The sequence below is a fragment of the Dromaius novaehollandiae genome, chromosome 3, assembly GCF_036370855.1.
Source record: "Dromaius novaehollandiae isolate bDroNov1 chromosome 3, bDroNov1.hap1, whole genome shotgun sequence".
NCBI classification, from domain to species: domain Eukaryota; kingdom Metazoa; phylum Chordata; class Aves; order Casuariiformes; family Dromaiidae; genus Dromaius; species Dromaius novaehollandiae.
This window is the reverse complement of record NC_088100.1, coordinates 20,285,232-20,313,206: the sequence shown is the minus strand read 5'-3', so window position 1 is coordinate 20,313,206 and position 27,975 is coordinate 20,285,232. Positions and strand designations below refer to the sequence as shown.

At 41.6% G+C, this 27,975-nt stretch overlaps 2 protein-coding genes across 4 annotated transcripts; one reads left to right on the top strand and one right to left on the bottom strand.

Annotated features, from left to right (window-relative positions):
- Positions 1 to 826: 826 nt before the first annotated feature.
- RNASEH1 (ribonuclease H1) lies at positions 827 to 9,954 on the bottom strand. Of its 3 annotated transcripts, none has more exons than XM_064508494.1 (8): positions 9,769 to 9,947; positions 9,431 to 9,672; positions 8,773 to 8,967; positions 8,091 to 8,190; positions 7,562 to 7,616; positions 6,361 to 6,445; positions 3,651 to 3,775; positions 827 to 1,300 (listed from the first exon to the last, which is right to left on the bottom strand). In XM_064508494.1, exons 1-8 carry the CDS (start codon positions 9,876 to 9,878, stop codon positions 1,214 to 1,216), a joined length of 999 nt encoding a protein of 332 aa, XP_064364564.1. In that variant the 5' UTR covers positions 9,879 to 9,947; the 3' UTR covers positions 827 to 1,213. The 3 variants fall into 3 exon arrangements, with proteins under 3 accessions (XP_064364564.1, XP_064364565.1, XP_064364566.1); XM_064508495.1 differs by having other exon boundaries at positions 9,551 to 9,672; positions 9,769 to 9,944; XM_064508496.1 differs by lacking the exons at positions 827 to 1,300; positions 3,651 to 3,775 and having other exon boundaries at positions 6,389 to 6,621; positions 9,769 to 9,954.
- Positions 9,955 to 16,306: 6,352 nt separating this feature from the next.
- Positions 16,307 to 23,231, top strand: RPS7 (ribosomal protein S7). Its single transcript, XM_026106841.2, has 7 exons — positions 16,307 to 16,437; positions 17,082 to 17,163; positions 17,500 to 17,571; positions 18,884 to 19,027; positions 20,645 to 20,709; positions 22,369 to 22,519; positions 23,116 to 23,231. The coding sequence occupies exons 2-7, from the start codon at positions 17,089 to 17,091 to the stop codon at positions 23,191 to 23,193; spliced, it is 585 nt and encodes a 194-aa protein (XP_025962626.1). The 5' UTR covers positions 16,307 to 16,437; positions 17,082 to 17,088; the 3' UTR covers positions 23,194 to 23,231.
- Positions 23,232 to 27,975: the final 4,744 nt, after the last annotated feature.

Here is a 27,975-nt window from a genome sequence, read left to right as displayed (position 1 = left end):
AATTAGTAGCTAGCCAGTTTCTTAGGTCTATCACAATTCACATGGCTCTAAACACACAAGAGAGGATGTACTTTGCCTCAAGCAAGGAGGCAAGAGGAATGTAAGGACAGAGAACTAGTAAGAAATCAAGCTTCAGCTTTCCTATTAATTAAAATAAAAAATTAAATAACTTCTAGCTTTAGCCATACTAGCCAATGGTATTAAATGCCTTACAAAAAATTTGACAAAAGTAACATATCAAATTTGTTTACCATCACCAATCAGATGTATAGAAAAATAAAACTATTAGTAATTACTCTGTAATTCAAGCACACAGTAGCCATTCCATTAATCCCATCACTGATGGAAAAATTAAGTCAAACACTAGACATCCAGATCTGGAGAAGGTGATCATCTCCTATTCCCATTTCAGATAAAACAAACAATGGGACAATAGGGAAGGGGAATTAAACATGGAATGAGAACCAGTGTACAGAAGAAAACCGAGTTATTGGAAACAGGAAGCAAGAAAGAAGAGTTTGGAAATTTAAGCAGCTTGAGGAAGAGTAGTAAAAAAAGGTTTGTTCCAGTTTTCTTGTGTCCTGGCTTTTTAGTTTGTTCATGCCAATTTGCAGTAAAAGCAGTTCACACGATGTAAACATATACAAATGCTATAACTGTTGATACTGTGAACTACATGTGAATATTACAAATCTGCTTCTAAATATATTACTGCTACTGCCACAATGACAGAACACATTAATAGTTATTGGGTCACTGACACCCCCCAACCCAGCTCACACATACAGCCGTCACACACATGCTATTTTGCGCTGTTAATAGATACCTCTGTACAAAAATTTAATTTATTTCACTAAGAGGGAAATACAGAACACTTAAGTCAGGATAACAATTTAATATAATCTCATCAGAAGTCTCACATATGGTGAATGCAAAAGTCTATGAGACAGCTAAAAAACATTGACAGCAGTGCTTCAGTAAGATGGAGAAAAAGCAAACGCTTTATACCATTAACTAAATATTGACTTAATTTTAAAACAAACACTATAGAAAGAAAACGTTTCTTTTTTCCTCATAAGTTGGTATATGTTTAAAGTTTCAGGCCTCACAGAAGTACAGGTCAAAGTTCCACCCTGAAACAATTACAACAGGTCAAACTGTTGTTGCGACGTTAGTCCTTTTCCTCCGACTGCAATAGTCTAGTCCCAATATGTCACAACTTCTGTTTACCCGCTCCTTCTCTTGCTAGTCTATCAGCTTCTTCATTTCCTCGGAAGCCAGCATGACCAGGAATATGCATCTGTTAAAATAAGAGTATAGGAGTGTTATACATAAAAGAAATCAAGGCAAACAGGAAAAAAATACACTTCTATTCATTGTATAGTAGCACCTCTTTAGAGCAGTAATCTCCTTGGATTCAATCTTTAGGTGTCCTTCCCAGTAATGCTCATAGCCTTCCTAGAACTCAAGAAATTGTCTTGCCAAATTGTGAAGAACTTCATGAGGAGTGGTGAGCTAGGCGAGGAACCACCTAACCTAGCCTTTAAGAGAACAGCAGTGAGACTTAGACCCTCCAGCTCAAAAGCAGAGTCCGACTTTCAGAGGGTGAGAGAAAAAACCCTCTGCATTCACTGCTTAAACCAATTTATTCTTTTCCCACAAAGTCAGAGACCTCTGTGCCATCAGTAGCCATGATGGGCACAGCACTCAGGATGCAGAAAGGGGGTATCTCAATTTTCAGATAATGTCTCAACTATCCCTTTTTCAATGATTAGGAACTGAAAAAAAAAACTTTTTCAACCCTAAACTTATCCTTGTCAGGATGGGGTGAGCTTCAATCAAAGCTTGCCATTTGAAATACCTGAGAGAAGAGGAGCATGAAGTGCTTGTGAGATCAGTGACCCAACATGGAGATATCCATTAATGTCTTTGGCTGCAAGAAGGAAGCACGTGCAGCAGCACAATACTGGGGGGGGGGAAAAAAAAACCTTTCCAGATAAACTGAACTAGTTAAAAGCCAACAGCCAAAATTTTACTCAGATATCTACATATAGGCAACAAAAATTCAAACATATGTTGAACACACTTCTCAGGATATTTAATACATTATATTTTACACATAACCTACATGAGGTATACAGTGCTAGCTTGTTTTCCATTTGGCCCTACAGTTTCACAGGTGGCTTATATGCAACTCATTTTTGAGACTACAGATGCCAAGACACAAACTGGAAGAAAACACATCTCACATGAAGGAAACTACCACAGCAGCCCAAGACTTTTTTTTTTTTTTTTAAACATTATATGCTATAATCTAATACTATGTCTAACAGTAACACTTCTGGCTATTTTCAACAAACCCCAAAATAGACATTCACCATCTGGCCCTCACAGACACTACACACACAGTGCAGCACCACCCCACTTCAGGCTAATGCAAGCATTATCTTAGTGCATTTGATTGTTTCCTTAAGTTGACAGTGTTCCATCTATATTTTTTTCCCCCTGACAGCAGCTTTTCTAGAGTACAGAGGAAGAACTGTAGGGAGCACATTACCGTAAAGTGCCTGAATGTACTGCTCCACCTGGAAAAATAAGTATCTTTCTCCATTTTAAGAGATTCAGATGTAATGAGTGGTCAATTTTTTTTATATGAAATACACTAACGGCACCTGAACTTTGGCCTTAGATTTAGATTTTTTCAATTTCTTCTACTCAATAGATAATAGGAGTAACTACATAAAATTAAGTCAGCCTTTAAGATATGGTGGCCAACTCCAGAACCAGAACAACATACACAAAAATATTTGCAATAGATTTGCCACAGGAAAAGTACAAGTTAAAAAAAATCTATCCCATCCCATTTTCCACAGACTAAAGGCAGAAGCCAAATAAATATATCATTACTATTAATTAAGTCAATGGTACAGAGATTTGCTTCTAGATTCACTACTTTCACTTTGGCTAGATTCAAATGGGGGGAAGGGGGGAGACATCCACCTACAACATTTAGCGCTGAAATTAAAAGTTACAAAAAAAGTATGTTTTATCAGGAATATCGGCATAGAAGTTTTTAGTTCTTTACTGAAGAGCTAAACAATTGCAAACTAAAACTGGGTATTTTTAATACCTTCTATGCCTGTTTTTATTGGAGAAAAACCCCACACAATTATGGTACAAGAAACTGGAATTAGTTTATTTGAGGTTATACTCTCCAATTTTCCCCAGTTGGAAGAATTCGTTTGATTAAGCTGCACTAAAGAACCAGCATATAAAGAATTCTGAAATGCAAATCCAGAATTTGAGCTACAACGCAAAAGATAACATGTTTTAAACTGAGATTTCCAGGAACAGAAATTTCTCCTATGAACAGTTCAAACAAATTAATAGTTATTACAGGCATTTTCTAAGAAGTAACAAAAGACAGCAAGCAAACATAAACAAGTGCTTTAATAATGAAATAGTGGTTCCAAGAGATTTGCTTATATTGAAGCAGTAATCTTACTTGCTTTGAATGAAACAAGCAACTTCTTCATATTTAAGGATGTATAACAATATTATGCTCTATAAAATTCTAAAATCTTCGAAGTATTACCATAACAAAGAAGAGTGTTTAAGGTGTCATTAAGAATAATAAATGAGGTGCTTACCCACTGAATCTCTATGCCTTTTGATAGATTATCAAGTCTTTCGAAGTCTTCTTTATTTATTACACTTCCTCCTGAACTTGTTCTCCAGCCATTTGTTTTCCAGTTGTCAACCCAACTTGTAATACCTACACAAAGGGAGTATTACCATAACAACACTGTGGAAGAATCCAGCAAGAATCAAGACAAAGTGAACAGCCTTGCAAGAACAATCTTCCTCTATGAAGACAGTAACTGTGTACAAAGTGTCAGGCAAAGATATAAAAGGTAAAGGATTTTCTTGTCTGGTTCTCTACTACTGTCATTCAGGATTGTTTTCCATCATTACTTGAACTACCTGGCAATCTTTTCCTCTACGGACATTTATTTTAAAGACGACAACTTTAGGTATACATTGCACATAACATTATCACATGAACTTCAGTGAACTGAAATTAATGATTTGCCTGATGGTATAATAACCTAAAACAGATCTGAAAGCTCTCTGAGTGGCTAAAGAGACACTTGCATACATACAGTTAGAACAGATGGCCACCCGTCCTATGACTTCTGCATGCTTAACAGAACATTTCAGAAAAGGGCTACATAAGCCTGTTTCTACGGATCAAGATTTTTCACATGGAAAAGGCAGACAGACATCTACTGTTGGTCCAAAAAATTTACTATAAAACTCCTTAAATGAGGAGGTTTTTTAAAAATACCTTTGCTGGTCTGGACAGTGTAAGACACCCTTTACTGCTTCTACAGCAAACAAACTGTGCATTCACCAACCTTATATACAAAACCTCCCAAAAAACAAACCATACCACAACCACTTGTACTTAATAGCAAGCTTCTTTCTGTTTTATTTGTAAAAGTGATGAGGAATTGCTTTAAAAAATAACTTTGATTAAACTGAAGTGGAACTTGCACCTCAGAGACCCAAAATGCAAGAGAAAACTGCCAGCAAAAAATAAAGTAAAAGACTGCACCCAAAGATTCTTATTTTCCTCCCTCATACCAAAGGGTAACTGAAATTTTATCCAACATGGCAAATTTTCCTCCTTCATAACACCAGTTTCACAGAACAATAGATGCTATAGACTTTTCTCCCACAATGCAAACAACTGCAAAGATGCTTCTTTCCTCCATACTGCTTTGGACAACTTGCATTTTGGCACAAATTATGCAATTGGATTCCACTGATGAGCATGTGACACCCAGCCCTGAACATGAGCTCTACATGAGTAGAGGCTCTTCCATTTACTCCTCCCTGTTTCAGGATGTTTCCAGCAGAGAATAAAACGCACATCCTGCTCCTACAGGAAATGCTATACTCAAATCTTTTGGGGAAAATAAGCTACTCATCTGGAAGATTTACGAGACAGTCCTTGAAACTGTTTCTTAATATTTACTGTCCCTTCCTCTACTGTGCTCTGTCCTCTTGTTTCTAGTTTATAAATCCCTTGGTACTTTCCATTTAGCAACCTTATTAAAAAGCCTCTTCCACACACACACGAGCTAGCAGAGTTTGAAGCAAGCAGGAAATGACAGCACCAGCAAGTCTTTCTTTGACCAGAAATCACTCTTCCCTACTTAGTAGCTTTCTGCGCTTTCCAGGGTATTGCTAGTTAAGGTGACATCAGATTGTTTCAAAATACATTTTGCTTTCCCCCTAAGCATGAGCCACCTGAATAAAGGAAAAATTATATTTTCTTCCTACTCCTCCACTTTCACAAATCAGGGAGCTTCTAGGCAGCAGAATGACTTTTTGTTTGGAGAAAGAGAAAAGATATACAGATTTTTAACATAAAGTCATTCAGTTATTTTGTTAGCAACAAGTAATAAAACAGAAAATTATATTCAATGTTAGCACTTTTAAGTGTAGGAACTTAATCCTAAGATGCTCACCTTTCCACAACTAAAGTGTGAAAAAGCAAATTTTAGTTTCAGATCAAGAGCTCCACTAAGTCTTTGTTTAACAGTAATCTCATAAATGCTCCAAAGTGACCTGAAAACAACTAACATAGGTATACCCTTTGTCAAAATGTGAAATATAAAGAGAGATACTTAGGCACTTTAGAAGCATCACAGAAATGAAATCTGCAGCTGTAGGGGAAAGGAGAAGCAGTTTTATTCAGACATTAAGTCTTATGGCCTGCATCATAAGGGATTTCTGGGAAATAAAATTAAGTTTTCCACATCTTTGGATGAAGGTGAAACCTTAAACACACACTCTGAGTGCATACTATCTCTGGATAGTCTTCTAGTGCAGCCTGAAAGCTTGGAAGTGCCTTCTAGATGTAAAAAGCAGAAAAACTTTAGTATACTTCAGGTTTGCATATTAAGACATTCTCTCCAAACCAAAGAAAAAAAACATATGGTCACTATGGCACTAGAGTACTCTCCTGGTCATCCTTGGCAAAACATACAAGAACAACATTTTTGTAGGCTCCATCTGTCATACTGAAAGTCTGACTTACTTACAAAAATGCTTTAGTTGCTTCTGCCGTTCTTTACTATAACTATGTCTCTGCTTGTATTTCATTCAGTGAAGTAACCCCTGCAATATTTTGGAAGTTTTTCCCCAAGCAGTCACAAGTACTGAAATAAGTTTTTCATTCTCTTCCTTACATTCCTCACTCCAGTTCCCAGAACATTCTATGGCCTTTACATAATGAAGTTGTGTGCACTGTGACTTTAAGAATCAGGAAAACTAAAATCATTCACTTACCATTAATAGTGAACTTGCTATCAGTGTAGATAATTAGTTTCTTGATGTTTTGACTCTTTGCTTGCTCTATTGCTTTGCAGGCTGCCTTAAGAATATTTCAATAGAATCACAGTTCAGAATAGATTTTGAACATATACAGTTAAAATACCAACAAAATACCTGATGTTAATACACAAGAACGACAGAGAACATTATTGTAGTCTCTCCATCAGTGAGTACCAGCATGCTTTAGAGCAGAGGTTCCCCAAGTTAAGTGGTCATCTGCATGCATAAGACAAACAAGAAGCCACTTAAGTTTTATCAGCAAAGAAAAAAAGTCCTATCCTTCAATTCTGGAGTGCAGGAGCAGCTCTCTGCCCAAATGTTTAACTATCCAAGGGTCTATCAACTTCACAGAAAGTTTTAGCCATCTTCTCCATAACTCCGAGGAGCAAGGATTCATCCCAGTTCCAGAAGTTTAGCCATACCTCGAAGATTTTTCTTTTTTGTTGCCAAGAAATGTATTAAGAAAAGCCTGAGAAAGTTAGGTCTCGATGGAGAGCTGAAGAGCTCTCCAGTGATAAGTTTGGCCCTGACACACCATCAGCACCTTTGGCTGTCCCTCACTAAATGGAACTCCATATATACATACATATATACACACTTTTTAAAGCAGACCAGTTTCCCACTCCATTTTACCTCCAAACATACACTGCAGGGTAGCAGCAGTACCAGAACTATGATGATAAAGGTGAGATTAAATCTGCTGTTACCAACAGCAACAGAGGAGATTACTCCAGAGAGCCCACAGTAGTTTGTCATCCTTAGCTAAGAAAGGCAACACTCTCATCCCATCACAAAAGGCAGGGAAATCTCATTTTAACCACAAATAAACAGCTCCCACTCTAAAGTCTGAGGCATATACTTTATAAACACAGAGGATACTGTACAGATTTGAGAACCAGGCTTTCCTAATGCAAGGCAAATATTTATGATTGGCCTGATGACATTTGAGAATTTCTCAAGGTGAGTTACTCCCTTTTCAAACTCACTAAGGATCAATAAAACCTGAAGACAAGTATTTGTTTCAAGCCATAACTCCAATGTTCTGCATACTTCCCTCACAGCTCCGTAACTAGTTTCTAAAGGTTAGAGTTGAAATAGTCATGAGTATACTATTCTGTTCCACACACAGAAGCATTTTATGATGCTTACTACTTACATGTATTTCAGCTCTTTGATTAGTCTGCCGTCCAGGAAGTCTTTCACTGGTATTTCTGCGATCATGGAACAAATAGTACATCAGTTGCTCAAAGTGTTTATAGTAGTGTACAATCACTGCTCATTAGAAAAATAAAGACAAGAGCTAACCGTTTTTATAAAGGAAGATGGATGGAGATTCTCGTTATAACCTACATCTAGATAGCGTGACAAGCATAGCTGGACCTACTGTCAATAGGCAGTTACCTTTATTGTCTTCTGTGTGCGTCTATGGTTATTTTAAAACTTTCTGCATCCCTTGGATTATAACTTCATCTCCTAAAAATATTATTTCCAATGGATTTTCCCCACACTCTTACTTCTTAGAGAAGCTGATCTCTGTTGTTCTCAGTAACTCATTACTCTCATAGTACTAAGAAGAGTCTTAACAGCAGGGTTTCATACACCACCAGCCTCCTTTTGAGTAAGTCATACACAAAACATGAGTGTACTGCTCTTTTTTTAAAGAGATAAGCCATCCAGCTACTTACAAAGGGTGGCCTGGTCCCCAGTAGACACCTATTCCAGCACGTGCCCTATTACGCCCATTACCTGAGCAGCAACCATCTGTATAAACAACCGCAAAGTCACCTACAAAAGAATTATCAAAATAAGAAGTTCAAGTAGTTCTTCAAAGATGCAGCCCCATCTTTAAGCAAAAAGTCTGCAAGCAGATTAATCCCCAAAACACTCCTCCACAGAGAGCCCTTCAAAGTGTTATCTGAGCAGACATATAAATTAGTAAAGCACAACACCAGAAGTTTGACTACAGCTTTATACCCTCACTGCTCCCAAATTGCAGTCAAACCTCAAAAAGCATCTCTGCCTGGAGTTCCATATTCTCACTACAGTTCCCACCCTCTTCAGGCAAGACTAAGCTTACCAGCTACATCTGAATTAAAGATCTGGTATTTAAATAAAGGTGTACATAAAACCACATCTATAACAACCAGATTAACCTGTATGTTGATACAACTGAAACCAATTAATATTACACTGAAAAAAGAAAGTGAAGATGGTTCAAATTTCAATTTTAAAAAGAAGCACTGTGACACTGGGACTGGTGCTTCTAGTCTCATCAAACCACTCTAAAAGTCCTTTAATATTTACTCTCATTAATTATGAGAGTATGAAGAATTCAAAAAAAAAAATCGCAGAAATAAAAGAGCTTACCCATGTATGAAAATTTATCTTCACTGACTGTTGGCGCTAAATATGTTTCATCATGTTTTACACGTTTTGTATCATGTTCTTCAGCTGTAGACTGTTCATATGGCCTCTTGCATTTATTACAACACAAAACATCTGTTTCTGTTTCCTCTCTGTGGCTAGCATTTTCTTGTGTTACAGCTGAAGGACCATGTGTCTCTTTAGAAGAAGAGGAACAAAAAAAAAAAAAAAGAAAGAAAGTTGAGTTATACGTAAGAGCCAAATTTTATTCAAAATGACCGTTTTAAAGGACAACATTTTTCTCACCTATTAGTAATCTAAGTCTGCTAAATTTGACCCCCCCCCCCCCCCAAGAAATATTATAGGAAAAACACACATGTATATACAAGTCATTCTTAACTCTAGGTCAAATTTAAGTTAAGACACATACATGACAGCCGTTAAATAAGCACAGACATGCTACAAGCAATACTCTCCAGGTGCCTAAAGGCCTGTTTTTATTTCACACACACATCCATTGCTCTCTTAGGATCCTAGGGCCACCACTGCACTTTGACATTAATAAGGCGCTTAAGGGACATTAAACAGAAGTCACCATCCACCTTCAGGTATAACCTGCGCTAAGTGCTCACACAGACGCCACACGGGGAGGGTCCTTCACCTCGTACAGAGCCGTAGGAGCTCAGGCAGGGTGCGCCAGGTTGCAGCACTCCCCCCGCCCCCCCCCCGGTAACCGGCAGCGCAGCGGGGCGAGGCGGGAGGCGAAGGGAGGACGAGCTACCTGCCGCCTCGGGCTGCTGCGCGGCGGGGCCGGCGCCAACGAAGGCCCAGGCATCCTTCTCGGTGGCGAATTTCTTGAAGCTGGCGGAGGGGAACTTGTTCACCTGCTCCTGACACTCCGCCCTGCAACACAGGCGGCGGCGGGTGAGCGGCGCCCGGGGCCGGCCCGGCTGCCGCTCCCCGCACTGCCCCGGCGGCGGCGCCGGGCGAGGCCCTTACCACGTGCGGTAGACGCCCGTCCGCCGGCCCCGGCGCACCGCGTAGAACATGCTGCCGCCCTTGGAGACAAAACAGGCGTGACTGAGCACCGCGACCAGCCACCGCAACATGGCGCGCCGCCGCCGCCATCCGCGCCCCGCCCCGGCGGCCCCGCCCCGGTCACCGCGGCGCCGCCCGCCGCCGCTGGCGGCCGCCAGTGCGCACGCGCCGCCCGGCCGCGCCCCCTTCCCCCCGTCCGGCGGCGCAGGCGCGCTGCGGGCTTCACCCCGGCGACGGCGCCCCCCCGGCGACGGCGCCCCTCCCACGCATGCGCGGCGGCGGCTCTCGCTCGGAGTCGCGGTGCGCGAACTAACGGAAAGCACATCGGCTGGAAACGGTTTCCGCTACGGGTCGCGAGTGAGGCCAAACTGCTGAAAAAGCGGTCTTTATCGTGAATTTTACGGGCGCGTCCGAAGGAGCGGATGGGTCGCGACTTCCTCGTTCGGTGACACCAGCTGGCACTCAAGCACGTAGGGGCACGGGGTCACTATGCTGGCGCCTTGCACAGACTTCAGCACCCCCCTTTGTATTTCTGAGAACAAACCACCAAAACCACTGATCGCTGGCTGGCACAGATGGATTAACGCAGGTTTATCTAGCCTGGCCTCATGCAGGTGAAGCCGAGGCAGGCGTTATCAGAGGAGCAGATTGAACCATTTGTCTCAGTGTGTTAACACTGATGCCCGGGGGACATTGTTTCAGTAACCTAGCAAAAGCACTGAAAATTGTGCGTTAGGCTCAGCAAATGTGGGAGAATGGCATAAAGATTTCAAGAGCTTAATAACATTCGAAACCTTTTGATTTGCTTCCTGGCCTTCCATCATGTTTTCAGGGGGAGTGGCATAAACATTAGGGCTGAAAGTGTTTGGGTTTTAGTGTCAAATATGAGTCTTACATATAAGATGATTCTAACTGTGGAGACTTTAAGGAAAGCACTAAACATCACAGAAATTGCTATTAAAAAAACACAAGAATTGTATTTTAAAAACCAACTAAATTAACCTTCGCTTTGGGTGAGGAAAGCATATATGATGTTACGGAAGTTTGTATAACCTGTTCATTCTGAAAGCCTGAGGATTGTCATGACATATTTAAGGAGCAGGGCACAAACTGGTGATCACGTTTAAGAAATTTAGCGATGTATCAGATCTAAGTGAGGAAGACCAAAGAGACCAGGAAACATGCATAATCGTAATATGCTCAATTTATGGTGGAAAGTGTCCAGTTGTTGCATTTTAAGCTGCTTTTGTGGGTGCAGTTAGGGAGAATTTCACTATCTTTCTGCCCAATTCAGTCTCTGAATTGGATCCTTTCTCCAAAATGAAAAGCTCTGCAGGTGCATGCTCTGGTTGTAAATAAAACCCAGTAAAGCAGTGTGAAGGATCAGAGCCTTGGTTATTGAAACACCTACGAAATCTCACTGATTCTTGCCTATCTTGTTGCCGCACTGTTCTTTCTTGCCTATCCAAGTAATGATGTTGATCCTGCAATGAGCTCCAAGGGACTCTCGGTCCCTAATGAGTCATTAAAATCAGTGGAGCATCACCCAAGAACAAATTTTCCCCTAGAACTTGCTGAAAAATCCCTCATCTCCATTTAGCCTTCTCATCTCAAAAAACATTTGAGGAAGGATCATCATTGAAAGGTGGTGTAAAAGTTAATATATTTAGCACATCAAAAGATCTAGAGCTTAAGGTCATTGAACTGGTTTTCTCAGCACATCCCCTTGTTTAAATCAAGAAGAGCTTGTAAGTGTGTTCCAGCTGAGCTCCTTATAGCGATGGCCTCTGAAATAATGAGTACTACTTTGTCCAAGGAGATTAAAAGTTAACACTGATTTGTAGCATCAGTGTGTATCCCCTGACAGTGCTATATATCAGACTTTAAAAAATCCTGTGTCTCTCAGATTGGAACAGATGTTCCACCATCTCTGCTGTTCCATGACCTTCTGTGCTGGTCAGCTTGATGTGAAACCTGACAACGGCTGCTTCGAGTGTGCCCGGGGTCTAAAGTGCGGAGTTGCTGCTGCTGGGCATGTTCCCTCCAGCGGGGCTGTGCTCAGTGGGGCACCGGCTGGAGAGCTTCCCACTGCCCCACGCACCACCCTGGGCTCAGCTGCAACCTCCTCTCGCCTGCCCTCATTTGGGGACTGTCACCTCCTGGGAGACAAAAGGTGAGAGTTTTGGCTAGGCACCTCAGCTTGGCTCGTTGTAAGAACACAGGATAGAAGATAGGAGCACAGGTGTGACTGCCTCCAGCAACAGTCCAACATATGCAAGCTGCTGTGTTTTCAGGTAGTGGATTTCCCTTGTAGCTATAATTCTGGTGTATTAAAACAAAGCCAGCCTCAAGATGACAAAGTGGTAGGCCGTCGTAATGAGATTTACAAGGGTGGCTTAGTAAAATGCCAAGAATGTGAACCACTTTGACATTAATTTTGCCTTCCGTTGCGAGAGCAGCCATAGGTTCAACATTACTATGCTTATCAGTTGGGTGACACCTCTCTTATCCAAATTAAAGAGCTTATGTATTTGACAGATCTTGGTAGAATAGAGAAACAATTTGGCTAGAGTTCTATCAGAATATAATTACCGCATTTTTCTTGCTTCTTCCAATTAATTTGTGAGACTTAATATTATTACTTACAAAAAATGCTTACTTATGATTTTCTCAGATCAAGATTGTTTACATTAATTATCCTCATCAAGGTTTCCACTAAGACTCTCATGCTTTTCACTACTTCATGCTTGTGACATTTTGTGTATTACTGCCCTCGGTTAGCTTTTCTTTTAATTATGGCTTTCTATAGCAGATGGATTTCTCATTCCGTACAGGCTTACAAATTTATATTACTTGTAGTCTTCTTTAGGAAAAATATAATAAAAGAGCAACCAGCAGTAAGCGATGGGGAGAGAAAAGACCTCCTATTACACTCATTAATTCTTTGGCTGAACAGACAGACTCATACATCCAATTTATATGCAAGGACTGAACAGTAACTCTCCTGCTGTCAAGACCAACATGCAGGCTCACATTCAAAACAGAAAAGAATGACTTTGAAGTCCACTGAATACCATCCACATTACCTTCATTGCTTTTCCTGTTAGTAACACTGCATATAACCATCTAATCATACCTTTACTTCAGCATCCCTGTTGCTGATTTTTTCATTGCTGTTATGCCACAGTAGTAGAACAACGAGATCTCGAATACCATGTGACAGCTGGCATTTTTACTACTGTGCCATTTAGCACTGCTAGGCTAAGCAATACTTGTTGCTGTTTTACAGTACTTGTCCACTTGTTGTTGTATCATTAGTGGATTTGTGGAATTTTCCAGTTAGATCAGGGTAAAGAGGACATTTCAGCTCCGTAACTCATAGTTTTGTAGAGTGGCAAAACTCCCCAAGTGAAACATTTAGTCCCCACCTAAATGTTGAAGGGTCCACTTATAAAAGCTCTCCTCATCTGAATACAGAATAATTTAAATGTATGTATGGATAGGGCTCAAAGTGGGTTTCATAACTGATTTAGCACTTATTGCCACAGGTACACCCGGGTAACCATGTGTAGCCATTTGGTCAGAATGAGCCAATCATATATATATATATATATATATATATATATATATATATACACACACATACAGTAGCCAATTTTTGCAAATCAAAACCTGCACAAACGCTTATGCTACCACAGTGTAGGTATTGGGATGAGTTGTTAGGGAAAACTGGAGGAGAGCAAGCCCATGGGTTTTGGCGGCACCATAGTGGCACTATGTTGAATGAAAGTGGTCATTTAGTGATGGCCTGAAAATGAATGTTCCTGTCAACACTCTCTGCTATAAATTCAACCATGTTTTACTGAACCATTTTTAAACTAAAGTGTGGTTCCCTACATAAACTTTTAAAGCAAAATGTAATGTGACTTGTATCAAGCAAGTATCTCCTACTTTAAACTGAGCTTTTAGGTAGATTGTTCACTAGGGCGTCACTTTATCTAGTATACCCTGCAGGTATAAATTATATCATCATTTAATTACCTTGATTAAAAATATAAAAAGAGGAAGAAGGAGATATTGTATCTTCCTGCTTCTCAGACTGCCTTCACAGAACTAAGATCTTGCAGAACAAAAGGCTTGCCAATACTCCAGTGTAAAACATGTCGATGAAGCTGCAAAGTAGTGATTGCATGGTATCACAATATACAGTTGACCCTTAGAGGAACAGTCTACCAATGGACTTTGAAAAGTTACTGTGGTCATGTAAGATGTTAACTAGTAATTGTTTGAGTTTTGCTTCTGATTCTAGAGTTGGCTGTGACCCTGACAAGTCTCTTGATGTTCATCTCTGCTTCTTCCACAGATTATATGAAATCATTTTCTTCATAGCACCATGAGACTTTTCTTTCTGTCTTTCTGCTCTCTGGATGCTTATGTAACATACCTGACTAATTTATTTTCACTTCTTGACCCCACCCATGCTGACTTTGCATGGTATAAGAAAGAACCTGATTAATTACAATACTTGTTAATGACATGGCTTCTTTTAAAGATCACATATCCACAATGATTCTTAAAAATCTATCAGCTGTTTTTGATACGAGGCATTATGTATTCGGTAAATTCAACATAGCTGTTGACAGGCTGCATCCTTCTCCTAAGGCACAGTGGGTGTTTGAACAGAAGCTTGTCTTTACAGCTTTTTCTCTCATTTCTCTTATGTAGCAGTCTGGTCTATTCAGTAGCACTAATACAATGGAGGCATGAAGCCGCAGGTAGTCACATTACTTCTTTATTTCTTCATTAATGTCTTGAGTGGTCCAAATTTGATCCATCTGCACATCATCTATTCTTTCTCCCTCTTATGTGTGACCCTTTTAGGAGTCCACATATGGACTGTGAAAAACTCAGCGTGGACTACTGGAATGCTGAGATAATTCCCAGTTATCTTTTTCTTCTTTACCCTGCAACCAGATTCTCATCACTGTTGTTTAGATAATTTCAAATCTCTATAAATACTAATCTGGACATCAGTATAAGTTAGGCAGTTTTTTCTGTGAATTCATGCAAGGAAAGAAGAGTGAACTGGGAGAAAAATGGTAACTGAACAATCTGCTTTGCTGGTGATCATAAATTTAGCAAAAAGCATACACGTTATAAAATAGGATGGGCTGCCTTCTGTAGATACTTTGGTTGATTAGCATGGGGGGGGTTTCTTGGCAGTTTTGTTTCTGTTTACAACAGCAGCCTACTATTTCACTATAGGATTTTTTAAAGTAATAAACTATAAATGTGGTATTACAAGTTGGCTGCTTTCAGGTTTATTCAGGGAATCTAAGCACAGAACCTGTGCCAGATTCAAAAAAAGGTCAGAACTGAGTGCTTCTGGCCCTGCTAGGGAAGGTACACGCCTCTGTCCCGCTTGCAGGACACATGTGCGGAGAGCTGCACAGCTGCCTCGGGAAGAGACCGTCTGTCGAGCAGAGATGCTATCTAAATTAGCCAACAGGGAACTGGTGAGGTGGGAGCCTGTCCTGTGCACCTAGGCCCCAAAACACAAGGATTTTGCTCCGCTCGAGATGCACAGCCTGGCACTTTCACCTGAATTGACGTGTAGGTCATTTCAGAACTAGAGTGTGCTTGTTCTGTTTAGCGGCACGTAATTGAAGTGTTAATGGTGCTCTCTCTGTTAGATAATAACACAACACCTAAAGCACCTCCAGTGATGAGACGAGACATGGAGCCCAAGACCCTCATACCTTGAGTTAGTCCCTGAACACAGCCAGTCACACATTATTTCTAGTCTAATGACTCTTTCTTTAGAGACCTGGAGCACTATGACATTATTTGGTATGAGCAACTGAGAGGTCATGCCTATATTAGCACGCAAAACGAAGCCAAGGCTCGGCATTGAGCTGGCACAAGATTGCCAACGCTGTAGTTGTGAGCGGCCGCCTGGCAGGGTTTTGGCCTCCTCTCCGGGCAGAGGCCTGCTCCCAGTTTAGGGGAGAGCCCGTGCCAGGGACGGTGGGGTAGGCGGTTTGGACATGGCTGCACTGATCGGGGAAGCACGGAAGAGAGTTTGTCTGCACGGACGTGCCCTGTCATGCGCCATGGGCCCTCAGAGCCAGGGAGCCATCCTAGTATTAACGCCAGAGACCATACTCCAGCCATATACATTATTAACAATGTATTTTAATGACATAATTATGATCAATATATAATTTAGAAACAATATAAAAATCAGAGCGAGAGAAAAAGGAATAAAACCCACTTCCCCCAGCCAGGGGGCTGCGTACAGCGCCCCGCCTCGCCGCCGCGGGACTGCGCATGCGCCACAGCGCAGCGGCTTTCCCTCCCCGGTCCTGGCCTAGCTCCCTGCGCTCGAGTGCCCCACTCAGCAGCTGGTGATGACCTCATCAGCAGGCGCCGGGCCAATAGTGTGAGCGTCCGCGTAGGCTTCGCTCTGGCGGAAGCTCTTGGCGGCCTGCGGTGCCCGCAGGCATCCATTCTGCCCTACTTCCTGGTTTGGCTTCAGCCTCAGGGTGGGCGGGGCGAGCGCCTTCGCGGGCCGGGATCTGAGCCGCTCTCGCGAGAGCTCTCCCTTTTCCTAGGCCGGCGCTGAGAAAGGTGGGTGTCTGGGTCCTGCTCGGGCCTTGGCGGCGGAGGCCCCTTTTCTCCCGCGGCCGCGGCAATACGGCGCCGGGAGCGGAGCGGCGCTCCCCGCGGCGGCGCGCGGGCGGGGATGCCCCCGATTACCGCCCGCCCGGGGCCCGATGGCCGCTGGGGCGCCCGGCGCCGGGGACGGGCAGCCGGCGGGACCCCCCTCATCCCCCCGCGCCGGAGACCGCCGCGTTCCCAGGGAGGCTGCTGCGCGACCGGGCCGGCGGCGCGGGGGAGGGGGCGGAGCGGTCGCGGGGCGCCGGCGCCGGCGGCACGTGGGTCTGCGGCGGTGCGGTGGCGGCCTCCCCGCCGCGCCGCTCGCCAGGGGCAGCCCGGGCCGGCGCGCTCCTGGCGCCTCGACCCGCCGGGCCGCCGGCGCTCACGCCTGGGCCCTGTCCCCCCGGCGGGTGCTGCCCTGTGGCGGTCGGCTGCGGGGCGTTTCCCCTCCTCCCCCCCAGCATGGGTGCTTCGAAGCTGCTGGGGTGTGCGAGGCCCCTGAGACGTGCTCTGGCTTCGTTTTGAGACGTCCGGCTGGGTGCCTGGGTTCCGGGGCGTCGCAGTACTTGTTGGTATGTTTCTGGTGACAACTGAGATCTTCTCTTGGGTTGCAGAAAGGCAATGTTCAGCTCTAGCGCAAAGATTGTGAAGCCTAATGGTGAGAAGCCAGATGAATTCGAGTCTGGTATATCCCAGGTATGTGTGTTTTTTTTCTGCTGTTCTGTAACCAACTGAAGTTATGGGAACAATGTTGTGACAGTTGTCTTGAGCTTAAGTCTTGAGACTAATGCTGCCTAAACACATTTCTCTTTCCTAGTTCTACTTGGGAACTGTCACAGTTGGATGGTGTTCCCACCATAACACTTGTTGTATCTGACAGCGTGGCTTATAGGACATTAAACATTTTCTGATATAGACTGTGGTAAAAAGTGTATAGATTCTTCCTGACACTGCAGACAGACTTCGGTCTCAAGGCTTTTTTTGTAACTGAACTGTATGTAACGGATTATTCTGCAACTTCCTTTTCTCTAGGCTCTTCTGGAGTTGGAAATGAACTCTGACTTAAAGGCTCAGCTGCGGGAGTTGAACATCACAGCAGCTAAGGTAGGCTAGACTTTCTCTGCAAAGAATGGCTGTCGGCTTGGTCAACTGATTTGCTGTGTTGTGGGTTTTTTTTTTGTCTTTTAAATTTATACAGATGTTAATGTACCAGTTGGATGGTGTCTCTAATTGTTGCTTTAAAATGGCCTATACTTTTTAATAAATTCTGTTGTGGTTTATCTTCTGGTATTTGCTGTTAACATGGAAGATTCTGTAATAGTTTTTTAAAAAGAATTGCTCTGAAAAGACACTGTAAAAAGTTATATGGTAGTTTTAAGCATTTTTTATTTAAAATACTAAAGTGGTAATTTTACTTTGAAAACTGAATTTGAGATCTGAAGCTGACTTTTTGTTTGTGGGTATCAGTAATGCAGGTGTTGTAAGAATCTTTGTCAGGAACATAAATTATACTAACTGTTCTTAAAAGTGGTTTGTCTTAGACTCTTTTGGGCAATGGGCAATAAATGGGAGGTGGATCAAGGCAAATGTTAATATCTTCACAGCTTAATTATTTAATTCATTTAATTTTACTTGTGGGAAGTCTAATATGGGCATCTGAATGTGTGAACATCTCTTGAAAATAACAATTCAGTATTCCATTTGGTTGGAGAACGAGCATGTCTCTGTGGCTAGGTGCGTAAGTGCCTTGTAAATCTCTACAAATTCCTTTAGTTTTGATCAACTGTTAGAGGAAACAGACCAGGGAAAACAATCCATGTTGGTGTGATATAAACCTTCTGGGATTTGGAGGAGGAGGTAATGTGGTGTTTGAGTAGTGATGCAGGCCTTAGCAAATAGTGGATGGAGGATGACTTTCATGAAGTAGCTACTCAAAAGGATTGAGAACAGAGTCAAGATTACAACTGTAAGCTTTGGCTTTGTCTCTATATTAGATGCAAATAACTTTGGAAACTTGACAGCAGCAGGTAAGGGGCAATGCAGATGTTTCGATAATTGGTCAGTATAATTAAAATCTTAGCGCCTGAGTCCCATCCTGCAGAATGAATTTGAGCTCAGCTATGTAGAGGATGTGAACTTGAGAGGAATGGCAGGACTGATTGCCCAGTCACTCTTTCACAGCAGAAGTAGTGCTCTGGCAGTGTGCTTGGGTTTTTTGTTGTTCTCGTGTGTGCATTTTTTTGTTTAATGCTTGCATTAAACAAAAATGAATTAAAGCAGGTAGTTTCCTTTGATGCTCTTTTTCTTTTAGACTTGTAGGTAAGGTAATCAGATGTCTGTGTTCAGGGGATTAGTGATCAAACTGAATGTTGCTCCTTGAGCCCTAGGTAGTACTTAATTTCTGTTTCTGTTTCAGGAAATTGAAGTGGGTGGTGGCAGAAAAGCCATCATTATCTTTGTACCAGTTCCTCAGCTGAAATCTTTCCAGAAGATCCAGGTGCGGCTAGTTCGTGAGCTGGAGAAGAAATTCAGTGGAAAGCATGTGGTGTTTATTGCTCAGGTAAAACACTTAGAATCATAAAAATGTTGGTTTGAAGGGATCCCTGGTGGTCATCTAGTCCAGCCTTGCGCTTGGAGTAGGACTATTGCCAGCTTTAGATCAGGTTAGCCGTGGCTTTTGTCTAGCTGAGTCGTGAAAACACCCAAGGATGGAGATTCCACAACCTCTTTGGATAACCTGTTCCAGTACTGCACTACCCTTCTTGTCTTGTCTATTCAAGGTAACAATGATATAATGCATATTTTTGTATCAACATGAAATGTAATGAATGCCCTTCTGTGGATGTGAGCTAAATGATTTCAACTAGCAAACAAGGCTGTGTAAACTTACTGGTGAGATGTGTAGAAGCCCTTTGGAGGAAGATGAACTTTCTTGTTCTGGACTCTGTTACTCCTTCAGAAGTTTGAGAAGCAAAGCTTAAAAGTAAAAGGGAGCAAATACAGGCTTATCAGAGGAGGAAACAAATACCAGTAGGAACTTTAATACACTGACATAATCCAAGCACTTAAAATTCAACATAGGGAAAGAGAGAGAGAAGACCTAAATAGACTTCACCTCAATTCTGAACTTACGGGAGGAGCTAAGCCAGGAAAAGGTAATAGGTGGCTGTGAGGGCAGTACTGAGGAGAAGCGCTTGAGGTATGTCTGTAGGGTGGACAATCAGATGTTAGGTGGAAGCTCTTTAGTGAAAACTCTCAGTAATGTGATTTTAAGGCAGCAGGATTACCTTACCCTCAATTTTTGTGCCAACAAGAAGAGTTCTTGTAACAAAATGCCTCTGGCTCGCTTAAATTCAGTGGATGAGAATTCCCTGTTAGTATCACAATCCATATTTTGCAAGATGATGTTTGTAGGAATAGTTTTGTAAATGAAACACTTTGGCTTTTGAATAAGACACACAACTTTGTCTGGATTGTAGTAACCGTGCTCTAAATACAGTCATGGAGAAGCCATGAACTGTTAATAGAAAATACCACAGTGGCTGCAACTGTGTCTAATAGTCAGGGTTTTAAAATGCCTATCCTTGTAGGTAAGAAAATAGAAAATAAAAGCTTTACTGATTCAGGCTGGTGTAAACACCTGTAGATGCTGCTTTTGGAACAGATTACCTTTAAATCAGGGTTTGATTAGGATTGCTTTGTACATCTCATTCAAGCTACTGTTACTGTTTCAGGAAGATGTGACCTAGCTCTCTGTGGGACTGAGACAGCCTTTAGTGTGAAGCAAGGGAATAAACTCAATCAAACATACCTTGTAAAATTCGTTGCGGATTCTTTCCAGAGAAGTATAGCGTTCAGATTGCTAATATGAAGTAATAAACTAACCTGGCTGTATGCACTGGGTGGGGAGGGGCAAAAATAGGAACGTTTCGGTTCTGTGTGCTCAATAGAAGATCAGTAGATGAGAAATAAAGCAGCAGTAGTAGTATTTCAGCTTCTTCAAGTACTGTCTGGTTCTAATGTTGGTGTAGCTTTGGGCATACTTAGGTCTCCCTTTTTGGTGTTTCATGCCTCTGCTTCTGTTAAAGTTCATATGAGGCTTTTTATTCTGAGTTGGCTGTAAACACTAGATACTGAGAAATGATGTGTTTTTCCCCTTCCCCCCCCCCCCCAACAGAGAAGGATTCTGCCCAAGCCAACGAGAAAAAGCCGCACAAAAAACAAGCAAAAGCGTCCCAGGAGGTAAGTAAATTATATTGATTCAACATGACAACCATCCTTTTTAACCTGGTAGAAAGTACTGTTTAGTCAAAGTTTTGAGAAAAGTCACTGAAGTAATTGGGTGGCCTTGTCCTTTGTCTTACAGCCTGATAGTATTGATATTGCATTTTTTAGAAAGAACTCCATCTGTATTTCCAGATAAAGCTGTGCTGAATTTTTAGCCAGCAGTGCTGGCTTAAGAAAAAAAAATCCAGCCTGCTTTCTCTGTTACTATACTGTGCTGTCAAGAATCTTTTTGAAGCTATAGAAAGAACCACATCACATAGTAGACTGTACAAATGGCTGGGCTGGCGCACAGGTGGGGTGCAATGGAGAAGGGAGGGGCTGAGGAGGGGTGTGGATAGAAGTAGGCCTGCTGGGTCCAAACCTAACAGCTGTAGTGTAGTCAGTTGTGTTAAATGGCCTCCCTGCTCTCACCTAGTCTCTCAAGTTTGAGGTATTGCTAGGCGTGTAACACTGTGCTACATCTGTGTGAGTGTCAGTGCCTCTTCTATGCTGTTCTCTAGCTTACTACATTGTCATGTAGTCTTAAGTTTGCCCTCCTTATAAAATGTAGTATGTTCCTGTAACTCTTCTCAGCTCCAGAAGTATGGATTTTAAAGCTGCAGTTTCATGGTACTCATCTAGCTGCAGTCCTGCCTTGAGTGTATGTTCCTACCACCCCTGTTGCATTAAAACTAGTATTGCATGGTGCTTAAAGAGGCTGGAGCTGTGTACTGATCAGCATCTTGCCACATTCAGCAGGGAAGGAGAGTATGCATAGGCTGTCATTTTCTGAGCAGCCTAAGTTAGACTTGCAGTGTAATAAAACTCTTGTATGTGTACTGCAAAGTACAGAAATAAAATGTTTGTCTCTTCTAGCTATCCCTGTCTTTGGAGGGTTCAAATGCTGCTGTAGACACAGGGCCTAGCTATTAGTGATGCTTGTAACACTGCAAATACGGAAGCTGAAAATTTTATTAGCCACTTATACACTAAGACAATTTGGTTGCATTGTGGCTCGCTTTCAAACTGTTCAAGAGCAAATTCAAGAACACAAATGTAGGCAGTATCAGCAGTCTTTTAAGCATGGGCCAAACTTACCAACTAGACTTTTCCTGTAATATCTTGCAGTTTTAAGCCACTTCGTTTTAGGCAGATCAAGAAGCCAGTGTTTTCAAAACTGGGTCTCCTATGAACATACTCTGTAGCTGAAGATACTTGCACACTTAACTCTTCCAGTGAGTGCCTCTAACAAAACTGCAGGTGGGAAAACTCATTTCTGATTTAAATAGTTTTCCTTAACTGTTAGCAGTAAGGGCTGTTATAAGGCAGTATTGGCTCTTATTTTGTGAATACTCTGCTGCAAAACGATGTACGATCTAACAGGTAAAGAATATGGCTGTTGAATTTTTCTCAAACAGTCATTAAACTTCTGCAGATAGTGTAGTACTTAGTGTTTGTCTTTGCAGGACTTGTGAAGAGATGTGGTACTGTCTCACTGTATCAGTAGAAAAACTCTAAATTTTCAGGAAAGGCATGTGTGGAAGGATTAAGCTTTGACAGAATAGAGAATCTGGCAGACTAGAAAATTTTGCAGATTTGCGGACTTGTTTTAATGATAAAAATGTGGCATTTCAGCCGTACACTTACAGCAGTTCATGATGCCATTCTTGAAGATCTGGTCTTCCCAAGTGAAATTGTGGGCAAGAGAATCCGCGTAAAACTGGACGGCAGCAGACTCATAAAAGTCCACTTGGACAAAGCACAACAGAACAATGTTGAACACAAGGTAAAAAAAAAAAAAAAAAAAATGTACATCCTTATGCAGGATGGGGTAGCATTCTGAAATACCTAAGAGGCTGCTTATGTAATACAGCAAGAGGCTGTTTTTTTGGCTTGTTGCAATGGAGATGCTTCTATTGATGTTTGGAGCAAGATGGTAAAGGTGTAGGCAGGACAACTTTTGAACTAAAGCTCTAGTTCAACTAGACTTGCCAAAACCCCCAGATTGTAAAGCAGCCATATTGCTTCCTTTATGGGAACAGACAGTGGCGTTTTTAGAATGGAGCACTTAGTTGCGAACTTAAGCTGATGTGCTTGGTACAGCCTGAAGTCTCCTATCACTTGGCTTAGGTTTTGTGGGTACCTGTTTGGGACAGCTCAGTTCTTCCAGGTCTCTTGCTTGCAAATCAGAAGTTCTAAATATTCTACAAAAACATTGGTCTTCTACATAAATTCTCAGTTATCTTAATCTAGAAGAAAATCAGCCTAAGAGTTCACTTCAGAGTGAAGACACCATGGGAAATGGCGTAGTACCTAAACTGTGTTAACATAAATTTTACTTCCCTATACAGCTTATATAAACAAGATTGTCTGTCTTCACAGGTGGAAACATTTTCTGGTGTCTACAAGAAGCTCACAGGCAAAGATGTGGTGTTTGAGTTTCCAGAATTCCAGCTGTAAAGTGCAAAAAATGGTTGAATAAACAACTGTTCATATAACAGAGTAATCTCATTTAAATTTGTACTTCCGTAAACGTAGGTGGGGATTAACTGACTCGTGCAACGTCTCTGTCCTCTAGATGAGTGACACTTGTGTATCAAAACATTAAGTCACAAGAGTTTAATGGTAGCCCTCTTAGTTTATTCCTGAAGCTGTCACTACACGACCCTGGATGATCCTGTTAAAAGAATCAGCATACATGCTGAGACTGACTTTTTAGGGAGAATGTGGAGCGTTATCATAGAGCACTGGCATTCCTGGGTTTTGCACACAAGAATGAGTTGGATACCTGCCTGTTCCTGACACTGGAAGAAGTCTGCATAGCAGGAGTTGTGATCTCTGAAACATGGAGCAATGGCATATCTGAAACAGTGTTTGAATAATGTATTTTTGAGAAGGTGTAGTTTAAATTTGAGGTAACTTTCTTACTATTTAAGCAGCAGAATTACATACCAATTTGTATCTAAAAGCAGGTCTTGCAGCTTCCCACCTGTAACAGGACAGAAGGGCAGACGCTTTCATTTCTGAGTGCTTGAGCATCTTGCTTGACGTAAGCAAGTTTTCTAGATATTGGTCCTACTTTCAAAAAGCATGGATTTTTGTCTCCATATGTTAGCGGTACCCATGTATGTTACCAATATTGGGGTAGCCTTCCTCAGGCCATGGATAATAAATGAAGGCAGGGATAGTTATGCTGGGGTGAGGGAATGGTTATTAGAATGGTGTTTTTAGATGGTGTTTTAACATAGTTCAGTACATTCTTAGCTGTATGATGGGGAGAGGGTGGGGAGGACTAGGTACATCATAGCTGCCAAAGACTACGCAATAGTGCCCTGAAGGCAGTACATTTTTAACTTGAATAACGTTGAGAAACACTTTCACCAAGTAACCTTTTTTCTGCTCAGGGGAGTGTTTGACTCTTTGGACTGAGCCATGTAAATGTCCTGAGCAGTCTAGATGAATGTAGTGTTTCACACTACTGAACAGGCTAGTCTGTTACTTAAGATTAGCACTTAACACAGTAAAAGGCATCTAATTATGGAGATGGCGTATTAGCTGGAGAGCTAATTATGTAACAGCCAGCCAGCAGCTCTTAATAGCTTCCATCTTTTTCCAACTTGAAAGTAGTTGGTGGACAAGGGCCACTCTGTTCGGTGTCTTTTTACATCTTCCCATTTACTGTAGTTTTCTTCACTGCCTTCAGTTCTGCAGAACTAACAAGTTGAAATAGGTTCTGTGTTGCTTTTGCCTTTGAAAGAGTGAAGCTTTTTAAGGGATGCTATAACTTCTCTTCAGTAGTACAAGGCAGGTAGTGGTAGGCTGTTACTTTTGGTGCAGACAATGCAAAGAGAAAGAATAAAGTATGTGCCTGGCTTTAATAACTTTGTGCTACTTACTGATAGGGCTTAAATGCTTGCACAAAAAAAGCAGGCTCTATCTTTGAAGAAACTTGCTTACCTTAAGGCCTTTTTATTCCTGCTTTAGACTTTTGTTTCCACAGTATAACTTTATTCCTATGCTATTTATTGCCAAACGATGATTCAGTAGGAGTAATTCATCAACTTTTCCTCTAAAATTAAATGAGGAGAATAGTAGGTGTATAATAACCCTCAGTTCTGGCTGCTTGCTTGGAGAGTCATTACTGAAGATCATACAGCAGAAGGAATGTGACTTTAGAATCCAAGTTTTCATTGTTAAAACGGGTGTTGTAGGTTGGAAACGCTGGAAAAAATAATTCTAGTCTCCATTAAGGCATATTACTGGGCTTCCCACAGCAGCAGCCATATAGATGGTAGCCTGTGCAAATGCTACCCAACCTGCTACTGTGGGTTGGAAGAAGCAGTTGGGGGGGGGGGCCTATATTACCAGATGTTAACACTTAGAGGTGGTGAGTCTACCGTGGTTGTGTAACATCTGCAGGAAGAGATGATGCTCAAGTAGTCTTCAGTAGACAGTACTTCCTCTTTCATGGTGAAATGTAAGTCAGGCTTGATCTCTTCATACTAATAAAAATGTCAGTAGGAGTTCTAGTTTTGGAACACAGGTGGGGAGCGAGGGGAATCTGGTAAACTGAATGTGAAAATTGCAAGTGTTCTCAGGCATTGCCAGCTGGCTATAGATTTTTTTTTTTTTTCTTGGCTCTTGTTGCAAGCCCTTTGCCCTCTATGAAATGCAAAGGCCTACGAGGGCTCCATCCGAATTCTACAAGTGAAAGGATAACACTTTCAAAGCCATTTATTGTTCCTGTATCAACCAAGCTGCGTGTAAAGGTGGATTTTGTGGCATAAAGATACCAGACTGCATGCTTAGTGAAAGACTTTTGTCCTAGTTTATTCACAGATTCCCTTGTGTGTTAGTGTCAGAGATACAGTCAGACAACTCCCTCTGTCCCTTGACAAGCATATCAAATAAATGTCTGCAATCTGGAAAGTCAGTCAATGCCATCTGGTCAAGTGCTAATGAGCCTGCTGAAATACTGGTGTCAAATGTTACCTTAACCTAAAGCAGACTACAGAAGAGATGATGCTAGACTTTACCTTTCATTTGCTGGCACATTTAAGCTCTACTCGAAGGCATGATTCCTCAGGAGTTTTATCAGCTGGTCTGTGCAAAAAAAAAAAAAAAAAAAAAAAGTTTTATGCCAAGACCCTGTGCAACAGTAGTATATGGGTAGCACCAGTGTGGGGAAACTGCATACCAAAGAATATAGAAAAACTGAGCCTTTCCTTTATTAGCCCAGTAAGAAAAAGAAACAAGGGTTTTACATCTGCAAGGGTTTTACAGCTGCTGGATGCTCTTGAGACTTGCACCTGATACTAAAGCTTTCATCACTTATTCCATGTGAATGCTTTCACAAATGTCTCCTAATTTTTCATCTGTGAGGAAAGCTGTTCCCTGTTGATGTCCCTTGGAACAGGTGTGTACACGTGTTACATTTCTGGTGTGACAGAACTTGTTTGAAGTTTTTGGGTGGTAAGTACTTGCCTTATCTTGTATTGATGTGATAATTTGATGTGGGATAGCATATGTGATTAACCCCTCTGAGTAGGATCATCTGGCAACTTTTAATGTGATGATCCTTGTACCAAATCATGGTAAAAGGAAATACTATCACTCTTATGGGCTGAAAGACTTTATATCCAATGTCTGTTTTCCCTAAATTTTGTAAGTGGAAAGCCTGGGTTTTATTCTCTGTTATATCTGAAAGAGTGATGCCAAAAAATTGCTCTGCTTTTCCTCTTGTGTGGTATGTGCTTTGTAGGTCTCTAGCACTGTATCAGAATGATAGGAAAAAAAATACTGATTACAGAAAGTAATATAGCCCATAAAAAAGTCTTAAGGCTAGACTGTGGGAGTGTGAAGACTCTTCCTTTCCTCCGTACAGGCTTGATAGTAGCATTGGTCAGTGTAAGCGAATGACCCCTTTACACACAGGTGGCTTGCTTTGCCTCTTACTGCCTGTCTTTTGGAGTGTCCATGTGAAAAACCTACCTTCTGTTGAGAGCGAGAGAAGGAAGTGGCACTGGAGCATCTCTGCACCAGTGCTCTGTTCCCTATAGAAAGCTGTATGTAAAGGATCTCAGGACTTGTGATTGAGCAGAGACAATTTGTTGGATTTGTTACAGCTTGCAAATTCAGGTATCCACTTCTCTTCCCACCAGTTACTGCAGTTACTTAGAGTTTTTTGGATTTTTTTTTTTCCCAGGGAAATGATTCTTAAGCTTTGCATCAAGGAGTTACTGCTAGGTGCTGTTAAATGAATCACAGCTAATGGGCCACACAATGTTTTATCTTTGGACATTGTTCTGGCATGTTTGGCTCAGTTTTGATCTGCCTCTGGAGCAGCAAATACAGATGTAGAGCCAGGCATTGAAAAGAGTATTCCTATTTTAGAAATAAGGATTAACAGAAAAAGCAGTTCTCATAGCTGTAGTGAATGCTGCTTAGAAGTTTTAAGCAAAAAAGGTTAGTGCAACAATGCTAATGAAGTTGAAGGCCAGATTTTACACAGCTGTAAACAAAGTTCAATCTTCATTGCCATTTTTATACTGAACTTTCCATGCATTTCATGTGTCTTACAGAAAAGGTGGTAAGAACAGCTTGTCTGTTGCCCATAGAATTAGTGGTGCTACCTACCCTGTTTGGATGCATTCATGGGCTATGTGATAATAAGGAGATGAGATATGTGTAAGTCCTCACAGGTATAGCTGTAACAGGCTGATTTTTCCCCAGCCCTATCTTGACCGTTTTCTATTTTCTTGGCTAAACTATTCCTGTTAGGTGAAGCCCAAGGAAAGGGGATGTGTCATTACCTTGTCACAGAAGCAAAAGTGTGTCCAGCTTTAGTGGTCTAGTCTGCAGCTCTGTACCAAGGAAGGGTCATGGATCTGCTGCATCTCCTTACCTCTTGTGGGAGTTGGCCTTGGGAATATTAGCAAGGCAGCCCTTACTTTCTAGAACTGGAACAGTATTTGTAACACAACCTGTGATAAGCTGAGCTCTGGCAACTGAACTCAGATCTTAATTTATTGAGGAGTTTGGGTATTGATGATTTTTATCCTTTACAAAAATCACTGGATGTTTTGCCAAACTAAAGGGAGAATTAGGGCCTCCTCATCTTTTCATAACAACAAAATTTTAAAATAAATATTGTGCTTTTACAGATACAGAGATAACGCCCACTAACTGTGGAAAGAGTACAAGAATTTGCCTGATGGCTCTTAAAAATATATTTCTTCAAAG